Raw genomic sequence first — 21,936 nt, forward strand, 5'->3', positions numbered from 1 at the left:
CAGGAATATTGTGATGTGAGAGGTTATAAATGCCATTTGCTTGTCACACAGTAGGTGTTCAATGAATAGCAGCTACTTCTGAAACAGACAGATATGTAGGAGTTGCAGCTGGAGAGTTGCTAACCAACTGGAATGGTCATTGTCAGACACAGTTTCCTACTACAGTTTAAATAACCACCTTCAGTTGGGAAGGGAAGAGCAGATGTTAGTTGTTAGCCAAATAGAGTAAGGTTTACCAAGACTAAATCATGAAGAAATAGAAAATTTGAACAGACCAATAACTAATAAGGAGATTGAAGCAGTTATCAAAAGTCTCCCAACAAAGAAAAGACCAGTACCAAATGGCTTCACTGGAGAATTCTACCAAATATCTCAAGAAGAATGAACAACAGTCCTCCTCAAAATTCCAAAAACTGAAGAGGAGGGAACACTTGCAAGCTCATTCTTTGAGGCCAGCATTACCCTAATACCAAAGGCAGACAAAGACACTACGAGCAAACTACAGACAAATATCCCTTATGAATATTGATGCAAAAATCCTCAACAAACTACTAGCAACCTGAATTCAACAGCACATAAAAAGGATTATACACCATGACCAAGCTGAGACTTATTTCTGAAATGCAAGGAGCGTTCAACATAGGAAATCGATCAATGCAATATATCACTTTAACAGACTAAAGCGCAAAACCCACATGATCATCTAAATTGATACATGACAGCATTTGACAAGATTCAATACCTTTTTATGATAAAAATATTCAAAAAACAAGAAATAGAAGGGAAACTACCTCAACATAATAAGGCCATATATCAAAAGCCCACAGCTAACATCATACTGAAAGTTTTTCCTCTGAGACCAGGAACAAGGCAAGGATGCCCACTCTTGCCACTTCTATGCAACTTAGTACTGGAAGTCCTACCAAGAGCAATTAGACAAGAAAAAGAAATAAAAAATGCACATTGGAAAAGAAGTAAAATTACCTCTGTTCACAGATGACATGATCTTATATATAGAAAACTCTAAAGACTTCACACACAAAAAACCTGTTGGAACTATTCAGTGGATTCAGCAAAGTTGCAGGATACAAAATCAACGTATAAAATTCAATTGCATTTCTATATGATAACAATGAACAATCCAAAAAGGAAATAAAACAATTCCATTTACAATACTATTGAAAAGAATAAAATACTTAGAAATAAACCTAACCAAGGTGGTAAAAGATTTGTACACAGAAAACTACAAAACATTGCCACAATAAACTAAAGAAGACACAAATAAAGGGAAAGACATCCTGTGTCCATGGATTGGAAGACAATTTTGTTAACCCACGAATACCACCCAAATTAATCTACAGATTCAATGCAATCCCCGTCAAAATCCCAATGGCATCGTTTTGCAGAAATAGAAAAATTCATCCCAAAATTCATATGGAATCTCAAAAGACCCTGAATAGCAAAAACAATTTTTTAAAAAGAACAAAGTTGGAGGACTCACACTTCCTGATTTCAAAACGTATTTCAAAGCTACAGTAATCAAACTTTATGTTATTGGCCTAAAGACAGACATATAGAGCAATGAAACAGAATAGAGTGTCCAGAAATAAACCTATGCATATATGGTCAAATGATCTTTGACAATGGTCAAGACTACACAATGGGGAAAGGAGAGTCTCTTCAACAAATGATGTGGGAAAAACTGGATATCCACATGCAAAAGAGTGAAGTTGGACTCTTATCTTACACCATATACAAAAATCAACTCAAAATGGATTAAAGACCTAAATGTAAGACCCAAAACTATATAGCTCCAGAAGAAAACATAGGGGAAAAGCTTCATGACATTGAATTTTGCAACGATTTCTTGGATATAACACCAAAAGCACAGGCAACAAAAGCAAAAATAGACAAATAGCACTACATCAAACTTAAAAAGCTTTGTGCATCAAAGGCCATAATCAACAGAAGGAAAAGGCAACCTGTGGAATGGAGAAATTAACTGCAAATCACATGTCTTGTTAAAAAACTGGCAAGGGATTTGAATCAACATATTTCCAAACATGATATACAAAGAGCCAACAAGCATATGAAAAGATGCTCAACAATACTAATCATCAGAGAAATGCAAATCAAAACCACAGTGAGATATCACCTTGCACACATTAGGATGGCTACTATCAAAAAACCCCAGAAAAGAACGTGTTGGCCAGGATGTGGATAAATTGGAACCCTGGTGTATTGTCAGCAGGACTGTAAAACAGTGCATCCACTATGCAAAACAATATTATGGTTCCTCAAAAACTTAAAAATAGAACTCCATATGATCCAGCAATGTCACTTCTGGGCACATTTCTAAAAGAATTGAAAGCAGGGTCTCAAAGAGATATTTGCAAACCCATGTTCCCGCAGCAAGGTTCAGAAGAGCCAAGAGGTGGAAGCTGAAACGTCCATAGATAAATGAATGGATAAACAAAATGTGGTATACACATACAGTGGAATATTTTATTCAGCCTTTTATTAAAAAGGAAGGAAGTCCTGTCACATGCTACAACACGGATGAACTTTGAAGATATTTTCCTAAGTGAAATAAGCCATTTACAAAAAAACAATTACTATATGATTCCACTTATATGAGGTATCTAAAGTAGTCAAATTCATAGAAACAGAAAGCAGAATGGTGGCTGAGAGGAGGACGAAAGGGGAATCGTTTAATGGATATAGTTTCAGTATGCAAGATGAAAAAGTTCTGGAGATCTGTTTCACAACCATGTGAATAGACTTGACACTAATTAACATACACTTAAAATGGTTAATATGGTAAATTTTGTGTTATGTGTTTTTCTACCACACATCCACACACAAACAGAATATGGTTTCTAAATTTTTATTTTCTTTCTCCAAAATTAGCTCTCTTAATTTTCCAACCCATCTCTATATTTATAGTGACTTGACAAAATAGAAGAATCTATAGTAGTTGTTATATTCTATGTACCCTCCAGAGGGCTTGCCCACCATCTGATAAGACAAAGCAGTCACCATTCTCTATTTTCAGTTAATTAAATGGAAGCAGACTTTCGATTCTCCTCTTTGAAGCTTAAAACTGATATCTCCAGTTGCTCAGTTTTCTGCATGACTGATTACTCTTCTGCCTGAAATCTACTTGAAAATCCAGGGAGAAGGCAGATGACTCATCCGACTACTTTAAAGGCATTTGTTGGTTTTGTCGCTTCTACTGTTAGTGAATCTTTCATTTTGGCCTGATCTTTAATTCTTAACTCCTCCTAATTCACATTTGGGTCAGGCAGGGTTGGTACCTGGTATTGGTTTTGGTCGTACAAGAAAACTCACATGTAATTTTCAAAACATTGTTAACAATAGGACCAAACGTGTAGTCCCCAAAGGTTATGATTCTCACCTCTAACAGCTTTAAACAGTTAGTGATTTCTTTCTTCAAATTTTCTTCTGCCAAGTCACGGGATCTTTCTTCAAGCCTCACTCTTTTCTCCAAGGTGAACCAGTCACACTTAAATCCCAAAGATAATCTGAGAAATTCAGCCTGAATTTCAAAATAATGAATGTCAAAATAATGTGAGGGTGAGGGGAGAAAACTGGAGGTAGTCAAATATTTCAGTTTAATACCAGATTATACTGAGGCATTTCTTTCTTCTCTCAGCAACACAATGCTGGTGCACACAGGCTTTACCTGCTCTTCATCATTGCCAAGCCACACAGACACCAAACGTGTGACAGCTGGTGCAAAAGCAAGAAGCGATGGTAGGCAAGAGAGCCTGAAACACTTTTTTTTTTAATTAAAGGAAAAAACATTTGCTTTAAACTCACCTCCACCTCCTTCTCATTAGGAGAAGTGCTGTAGGATAAGACAAAGAACTTGTTAAAACATAATTCAACAGAAAAGCAAAAAATGCGAGCATGCAACATGAAGAAGAGCTTACCTGTCACCTTGTTTAAAGTTAACTGATTTCACAGTGGTTACGGGAAGAGAGGAAATGGCAGTGTCTATTAAAAGACAACAAAGTATTATTTGGTTAAAAAGGCTTAATAGCTTAAGGCACATTTGATCAAATGTTATGTCCTCTCTCCATGAAACAGAAGCATTTCATTGAAAGTGTCTGAGAGGATAGCCAGCTAAGAATGCATTTGCTTAAATATAAGATAATGTTATGCTACGCTATTGGGATCACAGTGACATTAAAACTACGGGCTCACACTTCAGCACGTGAACAGTCTTTGAATCCTGAAGATGTCTCAGAGTCAAGGGACAGCCCAGTTTGTTCTCTTTGCATTTAAATGTTTATTTGACTTGATCCCATGGCTAAATTCACATCTTCCTCTGTTACCTGGTCCTCCTTCAAATCAAGGCTTTAATAGCAGTAGCAGCAGGAGTAGTACTCATTGTAGTAGAAGTAGCAGTAATAATCATAATAATACTGGTAACAATAACAGCAACAATAAACATGATATCAACCATTTATCACAGGTTTACTATATGCCAGTCCCAGAACAAGGCTCTTTACACATATTAATGATACTCTTCATGACAGCTTTGCAAAGAGGACCATAGGTTAGTTATTAAGAGCATTAGATTTAGACTTGAAAAAACCTGGTTTCAATCCTAGCTTTGACTGCTATGGCTATACGACCTGGAACAAGCCAAAACTTCAGCAAACCATCTACAAAATAAGGATGATATTATTTTTCTATAATAGCTAACTTCCATGAGAATTTCTCTGCCAGGCACTTTTCGAAGTGCTTCGTACACAATTTATTCAATCCTCATGGCAACACTTCTGTGGTAAGTACTGTTATTGTCTACAATTTACAGACTAGGAAACTGAATTGCAGTTTACCCACCTCACATAGGTATTTGGTAGAACCAAATAAAACTATGCACATAAAGAATTTAGCCTAGTACTCAGCATATAGTATATTCTCCATAAAGGGTACTTTTCTCTTTTTACTCATTGTTTCCATTTTGTAGATGAAGAAACTGAGACTCAAGTTTAAATGACTTTCCAAAGTCACAGCTAGTCAGAGAGAGACCCAGTATAGAGTCTGTGTGACTCCAAAGCCTGAATCTATCCACTATTCTACCCAAATGGAAGTGAAATAGGGAGGGAAGCATATTAGCACTTTGTCGTTCAATAACGGCGTATTTAATTTTAGATGGGATCATGAAAATGATCTCCAAGAAGAGCTGGGAACTTCCTAGGAACATTAGTGTGGTGGTAGTTCCCAATGGGGCACTAGTTATTGCAAGTCCTCTGGGGCTTACCAGTCAATGCAACATCAATGTGGCTTTTCAAAACTGATGCAAACTGAATCAAGAATCAGTTCTATTGGCTGATTTTATCTAGAGATGCGGAATTGTAGATGCCATAGCTTTACTCAGAAAGATTTCACCCAGAAAAATATCAGCAGGGAACAAACTTTCACATGGGGATTGGGAGAGAACATTCCTTACCTCCCGCAGCACATTCTTTTTTATGCTTATCTATTGTTTCGGGTTCCTCTTTGGTTTCCTAAAATCATAAAGAGATTTTATTGCTGTACATAGAGTGGAAATCCTTCATAACAAATCATTTCCCAACTTCCTGTCCCCTCGCAACCTTACCCTGTCAAAAACACTCTATAGTATTACTAGGGGTTAAGAAGAAGACAGGACTGGCTCCAAGGGGGTTTCCAATCTAGCTGAGGCACAAGGGACAGAAATATATGAAAAGCTGCAAATGTGATACAAGTTACCACAAAGCAAACTAGGACTAATTGCTAAATAAATGAAATAAATATGAACAAGTGTTCTGCATAGGGAGGAAAGAAACACCATGGCTTGAAAAGCATAGAAAATCTCTGCAGACAAGGAACATGCTGGAGCTTGAGGGAGAGAGAGGACTGGATGGATGAAGAGGAGGGAGTGATCCAGAACTACCATACGCAGCTTTCTAGATGGGTTGTTGGGGAAATTATGGCAAAAATAGCTGCTCAGATTGCATTACATTAGGCTTTTACTCCATATGAATATATTTTAAGGTCACTAACCAACCGTCCTACAAATGTTATCTATACAACCAAAACCACCATAGTAAGAGGGTTGTACTCTATTGCCTGGGGAACTCTAATGGGAAAACTATATGTATACAATTATTTTGATGATAATAATTACTCAACATTCTCAGAAATTTTCTATAAAACATAAGCCTAAGACAAATATCTTTGGTAGAGCCATTGATACCATGTCATGTAATTTTCAGACCATAGAAACTAAGATTTTTATAAAATGTAACAAATTCAATAATTCAGGTAAAGCATTGGATCATTCTTATCAACAATTGAAATATTCCTAAATTTTTTGAATCCTCCCTCAACCCTATGACCTCTTCCAGCTATGGCATTTTCTTCCTCTCCAGCCCTACATGGACTCGCTTCTTCTGGGAAGAGTTGTCCATGGGTGCTCTTTCCAGTTCTTTATCTCCCTTTTGTGATCAATGAACTACTCTGCCCCTGTACCCAACACTCCAAGGAAACTGCCCTCCCCAGTATCAGTGATCTCCCTACTGCCAAATCCAATGGATAATTCTCAGTCTTTATCTTACTTGACCACTGCCTCATCTAAATTGATCTCTAATTCCCTCCTTGTTACAGATTTTTCTTCCTTTGGTTCTCTCTCCCGATGTCCCCTCACCACTACATTAGCTTCTTCTCAGCCCCCGCTGACATTGCCTTCTCATTAGATAATGGAATCATCGAGAAGCCATTATCCTCAGTGCTCTCTTCTTGCCTGCCAGAGTCCTTGGGAAATCTCATCCACACATTTGGTTCTTTGTTGATAACTCACAAATGTGCGTCTGCTCCTGAAAGTCCCACTTTGAGGTGAGTTTATAAATGTGGGTATACAGTCATATATCAAAACCTCCTTACAGAGTACTGATGTCTCACGTCAACCTGAAACGCGACTTATCTCAAACTAATCTTGTTTCACTCCATGATTCTACTCTTCTTACTCCCTCCCTCCTCTCATGTTATTCTATTCATTCTGTAAGTTAAGCCATAAGCAAGGGTATCTACCTTTTCCCACACCCCCAATTATCAGTCACCATGTACTGTGAACTATCCCTTAAATATCTCTCAAATAGGTCTTCCTTTTCTCCATGCTCACTAAATTCATACTATCTTCATCTCTTGCCTGAATTATTACAATAGCATCCTAACCAGTCCCCGACCTCCATTACTACATTTTCTAATCCATTATTTTTAAAACATTTATTTCTATCTTTTTTTGAGATGAGAAGAAATTTTTTTTTTCTCAGAAAACTTTAGTATGAGGACTTGAATTTTCCTCTGTCCATTTTTTATAAGGGGTAACCATTTTTGGCATGTGTGCTAGCCAACACTACACTCTATACATACTTTACACTACAAAATCACGTATCCAATCGTTCTACTCCCTTCCAACTAGAATACTGCAAAATTTTTATCTGCCTTATTGCCTCCAATCTATCCATGCCACAACTTTCTCTTGAGTTAGCTTATATGAAGCCTGTTCCTTGTAACCAAGTGGGCCTACCTAAAACAATGTTTATATACTGAGGGGGAAACAACAATAACACACACACACACACACGCCTCTCCACACATACAATACAGAGAGGGACTAATACATAAGTACAATGTAGGACTCTTGGAGAAACATGGAATTGGACCCATAGTCTACAAGTTACTCTTCAATAATTATAGATTCCTACCAGTGGCAATGAGCCTTCTCTTTAAGGAAGGGAACTTAACTCTTTTTCTACAAACATTTAAATAGTCATCCTTCTAATGTTTTCTAGCAGTTTCTCATGTGTCTGTATAACATTCAATGCCACTCACAAGGTACCTCCTCCATGACACCTTTTCTGGCCTCTCACCCCAAGTATTTTTTTTTTCATATCACTAACCACACTCTAATTACTGAGTAATTGTATGTTTCTTCCCTTAATTAGAATATATCTTTAACATAGATATTACTGTTTTATTTAACCTTCATTAATGTCCTCTATTGACAGATATTTAGCTTGTTTCCAGTAGACTTTTGATTAATGAATGAGTGAAAGAATAAAAGCATGAATGAATGAATAAATAAAAATCACTGTGCAGTCAGGAGGTCCTAGCTCTGACTGTATTGTGTGACCTTGGGCAAGTCACAAGGATGCTTTGGCCTCAAATTCTTCATCTATAAAATATTGGTGTAATTAAATTCTATTAACCTCAAAATATTTGGAAAGGATAAAGATGAGAGAGCTTTTAAGAGTATTTTGCAAACTGAAAGGGAGGTGTTCTACCATTGAAACATATCATTACTTTTATTGTTAACATGTGTATTTCCTTACCGGATTTAACATGGTTTTGTCCTCACTGACAGAGCCTTGGCGTGCAATATTCTCAGGAGCTGGACTTTTGCCTATGAGAAAAAGGAAACACTGAAGAGGTGGGGGAGAGGCAACAAGTAAAAGAGGAAGACATAGTGAGGTGGCAAAATGGGCGGACTAGCAAGTGGCAAAGGCCTTAACATGTGAGACAAATTATGTCCTACAAAACTTTACCAGGGCCCACTGATTCAGAATCAGGATCAGAGCAACTAAGGTTCCCAAGGAAGCTGGCCGTGTAAGACTTCTTAATAGAAATGAACATTTCTATAATTAGCCTTCAAACAGCAGGGCTTTTAAAATCTTTTTTAAGGCTGAGGCTGCTTTGTTTATCAAACACATTACTAGTATAATTATAGAAACTGGGTGAAGAAAGGATGAACAATTAGTAACTTAGTAGCTTTTTTGTAGCTTGACAAACAGGTTTTTAAAAATTACATACGCACATACGCAAGGCTGATAACAAAGTATGACATCCCTTCAAACCATGGTATCTTTCTAAATAAAACATCATTTCACTAAGAAGAAAAGATGCACTTTTAATTTACGCCATTCCTTTTTGTAATTTCCTTTTATTTTTGTGTTTGTACTGTAATATACTTGATAATGATTTTCCTTTTCACATGATTCTTTGTCCTGAATTTAGTTCAGTGCAGGCACAAAGGTCAGTAGCTATATATAGATTTTGTTTCTTTCTTTGTAAGAAAAATAAATAAAGGATGTATTATATTTTTAAATTTTATATTGAAATAAGAACAAAACGGTAACCACTTTCTTGAGAGGCATAAAATTCTTTGCCCTACGGTAATTTTATTTTGGTTTTTCTGTAAATTTTAAGACAGATGATAGACTTGAAATTGATAGCCCAGAAATTAAAAAGTAGAAAATATTTTACAGTGAATATTTTCTCTCCCATCCATGCCTGCCACAAACCCACTTTCCCTTCCCACAGACAATATCATTAATTTTTGTCTAGCCTTCCAGAGGTATTCTATGCATACATAAAAACTTCTTCCTATTCTTTTTGTGCAAATTTTTACATGCAATACGTAATGTTTTGTACTTTGGGTTTTTCTTTCCAAGAAACAATAGTTCATTGATATCCTTCCAAGAAAAAAGATTCCTATGTTTTATGGATGCATATTAGTATTCTATTACATGGATATGCCAGAATATATTAACTAGTCTACTGATAGTTACTAGTTTCCAATATTTTATTACAGACAATGCTGCAGTAAATAAACTTCCACATATGTCATATGATACGTGTATACTTAGATCTATAGGATAAATTCCCAGACACCAAATTGTTTTATGGTACAGGATATGTACATTTAACATTTTGGAAGATATTGGCAAATTCTCCTCCATCTTAATTACAATAATTTATATTCCCTACAGCAACGTATGAGAATTCTTTTTCCCCACAATCTTAGCAACAGAATGTAGTCAAATTTTTGCATCTTTCTCTACACGATAGGTGAAAAGTGCTATCTTGGTTCAGTTTTAATTAAAATTTTTCTTATTTGGTATGAGGTAGAACAGAAAGGTATTCTTCAGTTAACCTAAGGAATGGATTCCATTTCTACAATTTTACAGCTCCCCTAATTTAGCACTTATATCTCAGATCTAACCGTCTAGTTCAAACAGTAGAATAAATTTTCCTTGATTATTTTTTTTTGGTGGGAATGGGAGCTTATGCCTCCCATGAGTGTTAACTGTAGTAATGTCTCACTGGGAACAGCTGAGAATAACTACTTTGTTTTCATACTCAAGTGGCAGAAAATGATGTAATATATCATCTAGTTAATTCTTTTGCCTTCTGAGTGGACCATCACTAATTGGTCCATTTTAACCTAATAGATTCTAATTAGGCTGCTGAGAATTTCCTAAGTATGTGATTCTGCAGCTGCGCCTCAGATGACACCCAGGTGTGTCCAATCAATCTCTGCCATAAGGAAACATTGAAGTCCCATTAAAACATATTGTAACTTTTGTTCTATCTATAGAACTGGAAAAAAATTGGTAACTTTATCATATACAAAGGCCAAGGTCACCTCTTAGACTTCTCATCTCCAGACTATGTCTTCACAATTCTTCTATAAAATGTTATTACTGAGCGCCTGAGGATAGTCAGTCTACTAGCTTACAGGTTTCCTTAGTGTTTTAGAATGGAAACTACACTTGAACCCTTCAACAGCTTACCTTTGATCTTTATCACAGCAGAAGCCGAAGTGGTATTCTCCTCTTTCTCACAGAGTGATTTACCATCAAGGTCACCAGAAGCCATATTCAAAATTTCTGGTCCAGAATCTACCAACAGGAAGAAACTAGGAATACTATGCAAAAGGATTATTTGCCTATGTTCTTTTCATTTGCACACACCTCAGCAGGTCATAGAACATCAAGCTTATAATTCTAGTACCAGCCCTATTTTTCTATCTTTTCCAAGTCCACTCACCACTTGAAGTTACAGTACTGTCTGTGGATGAAGTGTGTCCGGGAGATGGTAGTGTGGAATGTTCCCTGTCAAAAGAGCAGAAGACATATTTTAGAGCGTCAAATCCAAAGAAGTCTTCTAAAAATTAACTGAATATCCATCCAAATTTACACACACAAACAAACAAGCAAACCTGGACTGTGGTGGGCTCTCAGAATACAAGCACTCAACACCATTCTCCTTAAGGAAAAAAAAAAAGGGAAACAAGTTCAACAATTTGACATTTTCCATTCCAGAGAGGTTGTTTTAAGCAAACATTTTCATACACTTTTAAGTGAACCTGCATTTATTTTGCTCTTTTAGAGAGGCTATGGGAATAGGGTGGTATGGGGCAAACTCATATACATACTTTCTCAACGCTGTCCTTGCAAGAAAAAAATCCAATTTTGAATATACTTACATGTCTGATATTTAAAGAAAACCTGATAAATTCTTGGGCAAAACAAATTCTAAACTTAAAGGAGAGGTAGAGTATATTTCATGAACCTAAGTTTTGTTTAAACAGAACATTCTATGTGTACATAAAACAACATTTTTATTTATGGAAATATTACTCAACTTAAAACTTTTGGTCTGGTGATTTAAAAATGGTTCTCAATTTTCTAGCTAGACAAATCATACATTTTAAACTTAATCCAATTCTCAAAGATCGGAGAGATTACATCTATGCCAGCATTTATTACTTGGTGCTCAAAGAGAGCTTAACAAAATTGTGGTCTCTGCCTGCCTGGGACCGTGTTTGAAAGTTTAATTTGAACTTCTTAATCTCTATCAGGGGCTCCTAATTTGGGGGGAACTTTAGGACATTAGGGTTGATCTATTCACTTATTCTCTTTCAAAAAGTACTGTGGGAACATAGGTTCCTCTTTAATAATAAGCTTTTCTAATAAGTATATTTTCATTATTATTTGGTTTATTTAGAAAAATAAATTAAAATTTAATAAATTAAAACAAATCATTTGAACATTTCAAAAACCTGCACGGACAATGCAAAAATGAAGACATTTAAATATTCCATAATCAAACATAGGCCTTCTTATTAACTGCCACAACCAACAACAGATTTCAACAGAGGGATGCTGCAAATCATACACGGTATTTAGAATCGATCCAAAATAATATTGGCCATAGTCACAGGAGGGTAAAGCTCTAGCAAGGGTCTGCGGAATATGTAGTTACTCAAGACAACAGCAGCCGGTTACATCTGCTCAGCACGCTAAAATTTACAAAAACCTTTCTATGTATCAACTCATTTAATTCTCTCACCAACTTTATGCAGTAGGTTTTAGCAAGAAGAGATTTATTTATTTCAGGTAAGGAAAGTAAAGCTAATGAATAAATTTCCCAGGAGTGTTCAAAATGGTGTTGTCAGCCTCTAAACCCAGATGAGAGTCCTCCCCACTGTAAAGAGGGGCGTCTCTGAGATGCCCCTAACCCAGGCCCCTGGAGAGGCAGAGACCCCCCAGTTACTGTGTTAGACTGGTAGATGATTTAAACATATACCTTTTAAAAGTTCACCTCAAATGTTTGGAAAAATCCACAAACTTACAAAGCAAGAATTTACACCGCATCCTCCTAGATATCAATGTTGGGCAATCTTCCCTTTTATTTCATGTCGTCTCTGCTTTAAACGTCTTTGGGTCAGACCATCTGTGACTGAAACCTCTCATGACATTGGTTAAGTCACTTAAAAACTTTCATCAAAGGCCCACATTGTGTCAGGAACAGTGACAAAGGCTGGAGACACACAAAAACACAGTCCTTGTTCCAGAGGGGCTCAGAGGCCAGTCAAGAAGACAAATATGTAAAACAAATACTTCATAAATTATAGGAAGCATTCCACAGAGGAAAGTAATATGCACAGAACAGAACAGAGTGAGGTAATATTTGAATTAAATTTTGAAGAGAAATTGTACCTTTCACCTTACAGGTAGTTAAATAATGATGGCCCTATCCTTGAAATATTTATGTAGATTGTATGAAGAATTGTTACATGCTTATTTAACTATAGTCCAATATATATGTAAGAAATGAATCTATAAAAATAGGAAAAACTTAATCTGCAGTTTCATTGAGTATCATACTTCACAAAAGTCAACAAGGATTGATTCCTTAATAATAAAAAAATCAAGGCCATTTAAAACTCCAAAACATATACAAATTTGTTACTAAGTGTGGCTTGAAATAACACTTATTACTGTGCTATAATTAATAACATAATATATAATAATTATAATTATATTGCACCAACTGAAAAACTAATTTTATCAGATAAAGACCTCACACCTATCAGGATCATGAATACTTGTATTTGAATTTAAGAGGTATGAAAAAGAATGCAGCTTTTCTCTATTTAATTAAACTTGTTTCCAATATAGAGGGAAAGGGGACACGTTATTTCTACAAAATTTGTTTTTAAAAAAGTCTAATTATTATTTGAAGTCAAAATAATAAATACAGCAAAAATACAGATTGCCTCCATGATATTACAAATGAGTCTCATTTGCCATAATGCTCTGTGTAAGCCCTTCTTTTGTCCCATATCTTAGATATGAAACATTTTAGTGAGAAGCCTTTTGATAAACAAAAAATATTTATTCATTAAATAAGCAATAATTCTGTGATTTTGGAGAATGTCATATATTTAGTAACCATACATTACTGCATTGTTCTGGAACAGTTCCAAGGTAAGCAATTGGATATTACTTCCAATTCACTAATCTTTATAAACTTCACTGATCAGAAGACAACCCAATATACAAGACAGCTCAATCTTAGATTTTCATAAATCTGACCTAACAACTATTTTTTCCTTCTTACAAGAACAACCAAACAAAAGAAGGAGATTTTTAAAAAAATTTAGGATTATAGTTAATGAAATTTGGAGATATACCCCTGCAGGCCTCTGTGCATATGGAGTAGGGTAGGAGATAACTCAGCAAAAGCTTTGCACAATCGTGCTCTTTTCTTCCAACTTCAAAAGTCACCCCTATTCAAACCAGCATCCCAGACCCACAGGAGAACCTAACCCACACACAACAACTGTAAGACCTGGGCAGATCATGAAGAAGATAATCCACTGGATATATTTTAAAACCAAGGAAAATTAAGGAATTGACTAAATGCAAGAAAAAGAAAGTTCAGATGAGAGACTTACATGTAGAGGATTGGCTCAAGTCAATGAGTCTGACACATGCCGACAGAATAGAGCAGGAAGAATGTTCCTCCTGGCTAAGCCATTCAAATATCAACCTGCATAACATTTACATGGAAATCCATGGTCCAGACCATGTGCTTGAGACATTAGGAGTCTAATGTAGGGTGGGGTAGACAAGGTACTCACGCAACAAAGTGACACAGAGTCTCCCATGGGCTGGGTCAGCAAACACAAGCCACACACACACGTGCGCACACACAGTAGTATCATTTCAATATTTAGATAGAAAAATAGTAAGAACAATAAGAAATAACTTTTAAGATGTTAAGAACGGCAACTAATAGGCCTAGATACTCTCCCAGGGTCACTTTATTTTTGCTCTTCTACATAAAAAGAGACTTTATCTACAGATTTTATGATTAGAAACCCTTCTGCTAATAAATACTCTTGTTACAATGTAACTTTTACTATTAGATCTATTTCAGACAATTGATGATACTCAAATAAATTAATACGGTTTTCTAAGAAAAAAAGAAAAATTGACTAAAAGGAGTCTCTATAGACTTATTTCATTCTAACAAAAAAAAAATTCCTTGACTCAGTGTCGGTTTCAATGTTCTAAAAAGAGAAGGCGTGTCAAATTGAACGTCTAAAGATTATAAACGCTGTAACCTAAACAAAACGAAATTTTCTCATAGGTTTTTTTTTCCCCCCAATTTCTAACTAAAAGGACACCACACCCTCAGATCTACAGGACACACCCACCACTTTGAGGTTAATTTATAATACAGTTATCAGTCAATTTCTACATGTTCCAATTTTGTAATTGCAATGTTATTTATTCTCCAAGGTTATTAATGCTACACCCACACACGACTTGAGAGAACAGGACAGACAATGGCCAGAAGATCTTCAGAGAGATTTTAGAATTGATTCTGTCCTCTGCCTAATAAATCACCTCCTCTTGGAGGCAGTCCATCTTAGACAAAAATGTGTAAACACATGAAGGAGACCTCAAAGGAGTGGCACTTAACATTTGGTTAGGTGATTTTTTTGTTAACAGCCAAAGGAAAAGCAGAAATTCCGTTTCGTATCCCCTCACCTCTGACAAGGTATCCTCTGAGGTTCACACTGCTGATAATTCTAATTCTGGGTGATAGATATTTTCTCAGTGTTTACTATGAATCAGGTACTTTACATATGTTATAAAATGTCGTAGTGGTGTCAGATCTGAGACTGGAGTAGGTACAGGGGAGAATCAGTTTCATGGCCACAGAATTTTCATGAAACTGCTTAATTCCTGGAGTGTTTAGGCACACACACAGGTACCTAAATCACACGTCCAGTTTTGCAAAGGCCCAGAAACCATTTGGTTGTTGTTCAGACTGAATGGTGGGAGCAGTGAATAAGGAAAGGAAGACAGACTATAAGGAGAGATAACTGGGCCCCTGAGAGAAACCGCTAAGCGTGAGGAAGAATTGAGAAAGTTGGGCCAAATGAACAGCTGGGTCTAGCTATTGACAGGAGCAACAATTCTCGATTCAGTGGGAGACTGTGCTACCGATCAAGCAGCGTGTCTCCCAGCCCTGCTGGATTATCTGGGCCTTGATAAGTAGAGGATAATTCTAACAACCGCATCACAGGAGTCTACCCGACAGCACGGGAGGACCCCTTGCTGAAACAAGAAGGGAGCACCATCTCTCCACTGACCAGGGAGAGGAGATAGTCAAAGGTCCAGACGTAGAGTTACGAAAAGGCCAGCAGTGGAGCAGGCAGGGCCTGTGGGCAGTGTGGACAATGAACAAAAAGGACTGAACAGATGTGAGTGGGGAAACCAACTGCCTTCCCCACCATCTCTCAGGAGGTTCAGTGTCCTTCCCTGGCACCCACTAAGTGGTGAGGCCTGAAGAACACTGGGATATACTGGTATACGCTCCTAGAGATTCTTGGAAATGTTGAGATGGGATTCCATGAAACAAAAAGGCCTTCCTATTCATCAGCAAGTGGGGGAAAATGAGCACTGAGATTTGTCTTTCCTCTAAATAGGACCTACTTGGTTGTTTCCACGGACTGGTTAGGCCAGAACTTAGCTGTTGCAGACATGTATATATGAATGTACATATGCAATCTGTGTATATGTGTACATGTGTATTTGAATCCTCAAAAGAACCTTGCAAAGTAATATTTCTGTTTCACAGGACACACAAGCAAATTGAAACAGTTAGACCACTTGTCCAAGTTCACTTAGCTAATAAATAACAAAGCCAGTCTTAAATCCAGACCCATCTGATCCCAAAGTCTATGCTATGTGGCTAAAAATTCTGTCATTACTGGGAAAAAATTCAAATAAACACAAAAGTAGACAGAATAGAATAATTGACTTTTGTGTACCCATTCTGCAGATTCAACAATTATCAACCTACGGCCAATCTCGCTTCATGTATACTGTCACCCACTAAACCCATCCCTGCATTGTTTTGAAGCAAATCTCAGATATCATAAACATTTTTTCCACAAATATTTCAGTCTGAATCTCCAAAAGATGAGGACTAGAAATGATTTATTTCCTTCTTTCCTCTTTACACTAAAATATTCCAAATAAATGAATTTCACTGGGTCAGTAAAGTACCTCTGTTCTCCCCAAGAACGTCCCAAACTGGGCCCCAAATTATTTTAGAGATGTCCTTTTTGAGATATTAATCTTGTTAGAGCCCTTTGATCACTCAAAGATCCTCCTACGACTACTGATGTTCACTTTTCTCTTACACTGCGCTTTCTGAAAGAGATGTGACAATGTAGCTTCCTCTACAAATATGTGAGAGGAGTAAAAAATAAATCGCAAGTTCTCGGGAACACCAGTCCAAAGAAAGGAGTCAGAAAGTGATATGACAAGGCTGTCAATTCAACGAGTTCATTGAATTCTCACTCTCAACGTTTTAAATAGACCCTGTAGGGAGTACAAAAATAAATAAGTAAATAGACGTTCAACAAATATTAATGGGATGGCTACTGGACACCACATCTATGCAGGATGCTAGATGCACACTGGTTAATGGTCAAACAAAGGCACTCTCCACCAAGCTTATAATTTAATACAAGAAAAATATAAGAAAACAAAGAACTACAATGCAATCAGAATACAGGTGACAATGAGGGGAGCACAAAGAGTTACTGGGGTCTAAAAGAAGGGAGCGAACTTATTTTTTCCTGAGTGGGAATGTTGAGAAATGAGGAAACTGAGGCCTGAAAGCCATGACTTTTCCAGAGTTACCCAGAGGAAGAAACTGGGAAAAACCTCATCTAATGGATTAGGAAAAACCTCTTAATCCATTAAAATTTGCACCTCAGGAAGGACTGGAGATGCCTGATTGTCAACATTTCTCACTACCACAAGAAACATTTTATGAAACAGTTGGTTTTTGAAATGGGCCTTGACGGTCATACAGCATTTTGAGAAGTGGAAAGTGTTCAGTGTTCCGGGTACAGAAGACAGCATAAACAGGCAGGTGTGATATATTCTGACAATACACGCTACCTGCTTGGGCTAACAAGTAGGGACAACTATAAGGCAGTAATGGGTAAAGAATGGAAAGTTAGATGGTAATCAGATTAGAGAGTGCCTTGAATACCAGGTCAAGTTGTTTGTTATGAAGCTCTCAAGAGTGACAAAAATCCCACAGTTTAAAGCCAAGGAGTTAAGAAAACACCATGATTTATGGGTCACTGGGATAAACATGGATTAAATTTTTATCTCACATTTCATTCTAATTCCCTGTACTTAATGAGAATGCTTAGGAACCATTTTCTAAGGAGAGCTCTCTCTGTGTTTAAGAGATGGGCGTGGCAGGCATGAAGGGATGGGAGGTAGGGATTTGCTCATGGGACAGGCATGAGGGAGTGAACCGTGCAGCAAACAGGCTGCACAGATTCTTCAGTGGAGCAGAAGCCCAGAAAGAGAATGGTGAGAATTGATGGTATCATCCACAGCAGACAGACTAGTTTCTGGGAACTGCAGAAGAAACGGCACAGAAGACAGTATGAAACCTTCAGGGAACCCGTACATTTCCCAGGAGCATTTGACAGCTGTTTCTATTGCAATCTTTGTTAGCTCCTATTCTTAATGGGTATCAAGACCATAGTCAAAAACAACTTGGTCACATATCCTAATGAGGGTAGATCAGGAGGTCCTTTTAGATATTTAAGGCAGCACATTTCTTAGCCAAAAAATCACTTTCAAGCTAACTATGAGTGATTATTAGGATTGAAATGTCTAAATTCAGTGTACTAAGAGGGGTTGTGAAAAGGGTTTATCCTTTGAAGCTAGACAAACCTGACTTTGAATCCTAGATTTGCTACTTACTAGTTGAGGATCGAGGGTAAGTTATTTCACCTCTCTGAACTTCAGTTGCTTCTTCTATAAAAAGCAAAGAATACTTAGCACTCAGAGTTGTGGAGAGGATTAATGACACGGCATGTGGAAATGCTTTCCTACAAAGTACCTGTTACACAACTGATGTTTGTTTCTTCCCCTTTCTTGGTGAAATCAGTGCCAGATAAAAGGGAAATTACTAATAACCAAACATCCTGTAACCTTCCAAGTTCAACTTCCTTTATTAAAACTGTACAAGAGCTGCTAAGAAATAGCAAACTAGATTCATTTCCTTTTTCTTTCCTTCCCTTAGCTATTCTATAGGATAGCTACCGAGGAACAGAAAAATGTCAGCTACACATACTTAAAAGAAAGAATACGAACAACACATAGAACGCAGTTGTAAAGAGAAAAATAACCCAATTTTTAAAATGGGCAAAAGATCTGGGTAGACGTATCTCCACAGAAGATATACAATGACCAACAGGTACATGCAACAGAGCTCAACATCATTTGTCATCAGGGAAATGCATATCCAAACCACAACGAGGTACCACTTCGCACCCTTTAAGATGCCTATAAGCAAAAAAATAGACAAGTGCTGACAAGGATGTGAAGAAATTGCAATGCTCATACATTACTAATGGGAATGTAAAATGCTGTAGCTGTTTTGGAAATCTGTTTTGCAGTTCCTCAAAATGTTAAATATAGAGTTACCACAGGATGCAGCAATTCCACTCCTAGAGGTATGCCCAAAAGAATTGAAAACACATGTTTACACAAAAACTTATACACTGATGTTCATAGTAGCATGATTCACATTAGCCCGAAAACAGAAACAACCCAAGTGCTCATCAACTGATGAATGGATAAACGAAATGTGGTACATCCATACACTGGAATATTATTCAGTCATAAAAAGGAATGAAGTACTGATAACATGCTACAGCATGGGTGAACCGTGAAAACATTATACTAAGTGAAAGAAACCAGTCACAAGAGGTCACCTATTGTATTCTTCCATTTATATGAGATATCCAGAATAGACAAATCTATGGAAACAGAAAGTAGATTAGTGGTTGCCTAGGGCTGGGGATTTGGGGAAGGGGGAATAGGGATAGACTGCTAATGGGTATGAGGTTTCTTCTTGGTATGATCAAAATATTTTAAAATAGATTGTGGTGATGGTTGCATAACTGTGAATATGTTTACAAGCATTTAGGGGGCCGGCCCCATGGCCAAGTGGTTAAGTTTGCACGCTCTGCTTCAGTGGCCCAGGGTTTCGCTGGTTCAGATCCTGGGCACAGACATGGCAGCACTCATCAAGCCATGCTGGGGTGGCATCCCACATAGCACAACCAGGGGCACTCACAACTAGAATATACAACTATGTACCAGGGGGCTTTGGGGAGAAGAAGAAGGGGGAGGGTGGGAAGATGGGCAACAGATGTTAGCACAAGTGCCAATATTTAAAAAAAAAAGTATTTAATTGAACAATTTAAATAGATGAATCGTTTGGTATGTGAATTCTCTCTCAATAAAGCTATGGAAAATAAAAAAGACAAGAAAGAAAGATGGATTGCCAGATCCTGAATAGAAATCTCTGGTCCATTTGACGGAGAGATCATGAAGCTCAGGCTCAGACTGTAGATCAAGGCAGGCGCTCAAGACACGTCTCCATGACCTGGGGAGTTTGCCTAGGTGGCCTCAGTTATCTATCGTTATTCTCTTCTTGGGTAGAGAAGCAGCATTGGCACCTAACTGCAGCAATGTATACTCTGTGGGAATTGCCCTACTTTGTGACTTATTACAAAGTACTAGCACCTCAAAGCTTATCTGGCCTTGACCTCAATTCTTAGAGAGTCAATGGGACCTGAGACTTCTTACAGCCATTAGTGAATTTAAGTCCCAAACCAGCCTGCCTCTTAAACAAAAAGTTCAGCACACTTCATCAAAACCTTTTTTGGTTTGTACAGCCTTAAGTTTACACTATAGAAGGGGTAGAAAGCCCCTAAATGACTGAATTTTAATTTATTGCCATCAAAGGTTGGCATTTCTCATGCTTCTGAGTTTCCAAGTATAAGATTCATACTTGCTATAAGAGTGTCCATAATATTGAAAAAAAAAAAAAGACTACCCATAGAAGGGGACCAAGATATGACAGTACTAAAAATGAAGTTGAAACATAGTCCAATACTCACGTTCATACTTAGGTCATCACTCATCCTGATGCAACCTGAAAGATCTGTTCCCTGGTGGGGGCCAGCTACAGGGCCTGGGCACCTGCCAAGAGACAGTAAAATTCCGTACTGCACATGGAAAAACTGCAAATTTTAGCAGATACCAAACTATAACATAGTGCCCCTCCCCCACATCAGTTTTACCAAATTTCCAATTAAGTGCATGGCTTAAGTAAGACATAATGAAAGAGAGCTCCCACCTCCAGAAGAGAGAGGTTACAAACTATCAAGAACCTAGCCAAAAATGAAAATGAAGAATTTGCAATTCAAAGTCTTGCTTCCTCACCCTCGATACAGATAGAAAAGTTCCTTGGGGTGGACAGTGCTCACAAATGCCCCTGACATTTCTGCACTTTTCCTAAGGAAGGTCAGTCTGTGTACTCAGAACGGTAAAGAAGCGCAGACGAGCTTTGGGAGATGGTTGGGGCAGGGACAGAGAGAGGTTCCCAAAGGCTTGTTAACCTTCAGTGTGAAGGAAAAGAAATATGATCAAAACCTATCTAAATACATTAACTTCACAGTATGTAGTATATTCCTAAAAATGGGGAAACATTTTAGGTAGCCTAACTTGGATATTACACGAAATTCAAAAGAGCAAGAAAACTTCAATTTAAGAAAACTATAGAGATATCTTTGCTTTAAAATTGCCAATTTTCACAAAGTTAGAGAAGTTCCACGATGTAAGTTCCACAATCAAGAGGTTATGATCTCAGGATATGAAAATCTAACTGATTAAAAGGTTAGGCAATAGGAATAGGACACCCATGAAGAGGAGGGTAAGTATATTTTGCTTTTTAACTTACCCAGGTCTTTCAGTCACATCCAAAGCACCATCCTCTATTTCTCCATATTTAGGTCTTTCACATGAAGCATGGATTCGGTTGGCCAAACATGAGAAAGGTGTCAATTCCAGCCTTGGAATCGTTGTAAGACTATCCAGATGCAAGGCATCTGCAGAAAAAAATAAAAATAGAAATTTATTTCTGGTTCAAATTTTATGTATATATACGTATATAGATAAATTCTTTCCCTCTTGAGAGTTTGGACCATTTCCGAAAAAGGAGAAGCCAATCCAATTCTATTCACATTTTAACATAACCCTCCCCCCTCTTGAGGCCTAGTTATATAGGGTGTAAATAATTTTTTTTAAAGCAGGGGATGGGGGTAGGGAGGGGAGACAAAAAATCCATTGCTTATTAAGTGACTAGAGGGGTCAACAATTTGCAGCCAGAGGGCAAAATTCA

The 21,936-nt window shown here is 37.3% G+C and overlaps 1 protein-coding gene across 1 annotated transcript in view; it reads right to left on the reverse strand.

The window, feature by feature from the left end:
* IRAG2 (inositol 1,4,5-triphosphate receptor associated 2) overlaps nucleotides 1–21,936 on the reverse strand; it is an 88,023-nt gene that overhangs the window by 11,126 nt on the left and 54,961 nt on the right. The window contains exons 22-31 of the mRNA XM_046642015.1: nucleotides 21,496–21,643; nucleotides 20,654–20,735; nucleotides 11,060–11,106; nucleotides 10,888–10,952; nucleotides 10,632–10,739; nucleotides 8,391–8,461; nucleotides 5,486–5,543; nucleotides 3,957–4,020; nucleotides 3,844–3,871; nucleotides 3,419–3,559 (exon numbers count right to left, since the gene is read on the reverse strand). Coding sequence (XP_046497971.1) covers nucleotides 3,419–3,559; nucleotides 3,844–3,871; nucleotides 3,957–4,020; nucleotides 5,486–5,543; nucleotides 8,391–8,461; nucleotides 10,632–10,739; nucleotides 10,888–10,952; nucleotides 11,060–11,106; nucleotides 20,654–20,735; nucleotides 21,496–21,643 — 812 coding nt within the window. The remainder of the gene's footprint in view (nucleotides 1–3,418; nucleotides 3,560–3,843; nucleotides 3,872–3,956; nucleotides 4,021–5,485; nucleotides 5,544–8,390; nucleotides 8,462–10,631; nucleotides 10,740–10,887; nucleotides 10,953–11,059; nucleotides 11,107–20,653; nucleotides 20,736–21,495; nucleotides 21,644–21,936) is intronic.

This window comes from Equus quagga, chromosome 1 (assembly GCF_021613505.1).
Source record: "Equus quagga isolate Etosha38 chromosome 1, UCLA_HA_Equagga_1.0, whole genome shotgun sequence".
NCBI classification, from domain to species: Eukaryota; Metazoa; Chordata; class Mammalia; order Perissodactyla; family Equidae; genus Equus; species Equus quagga.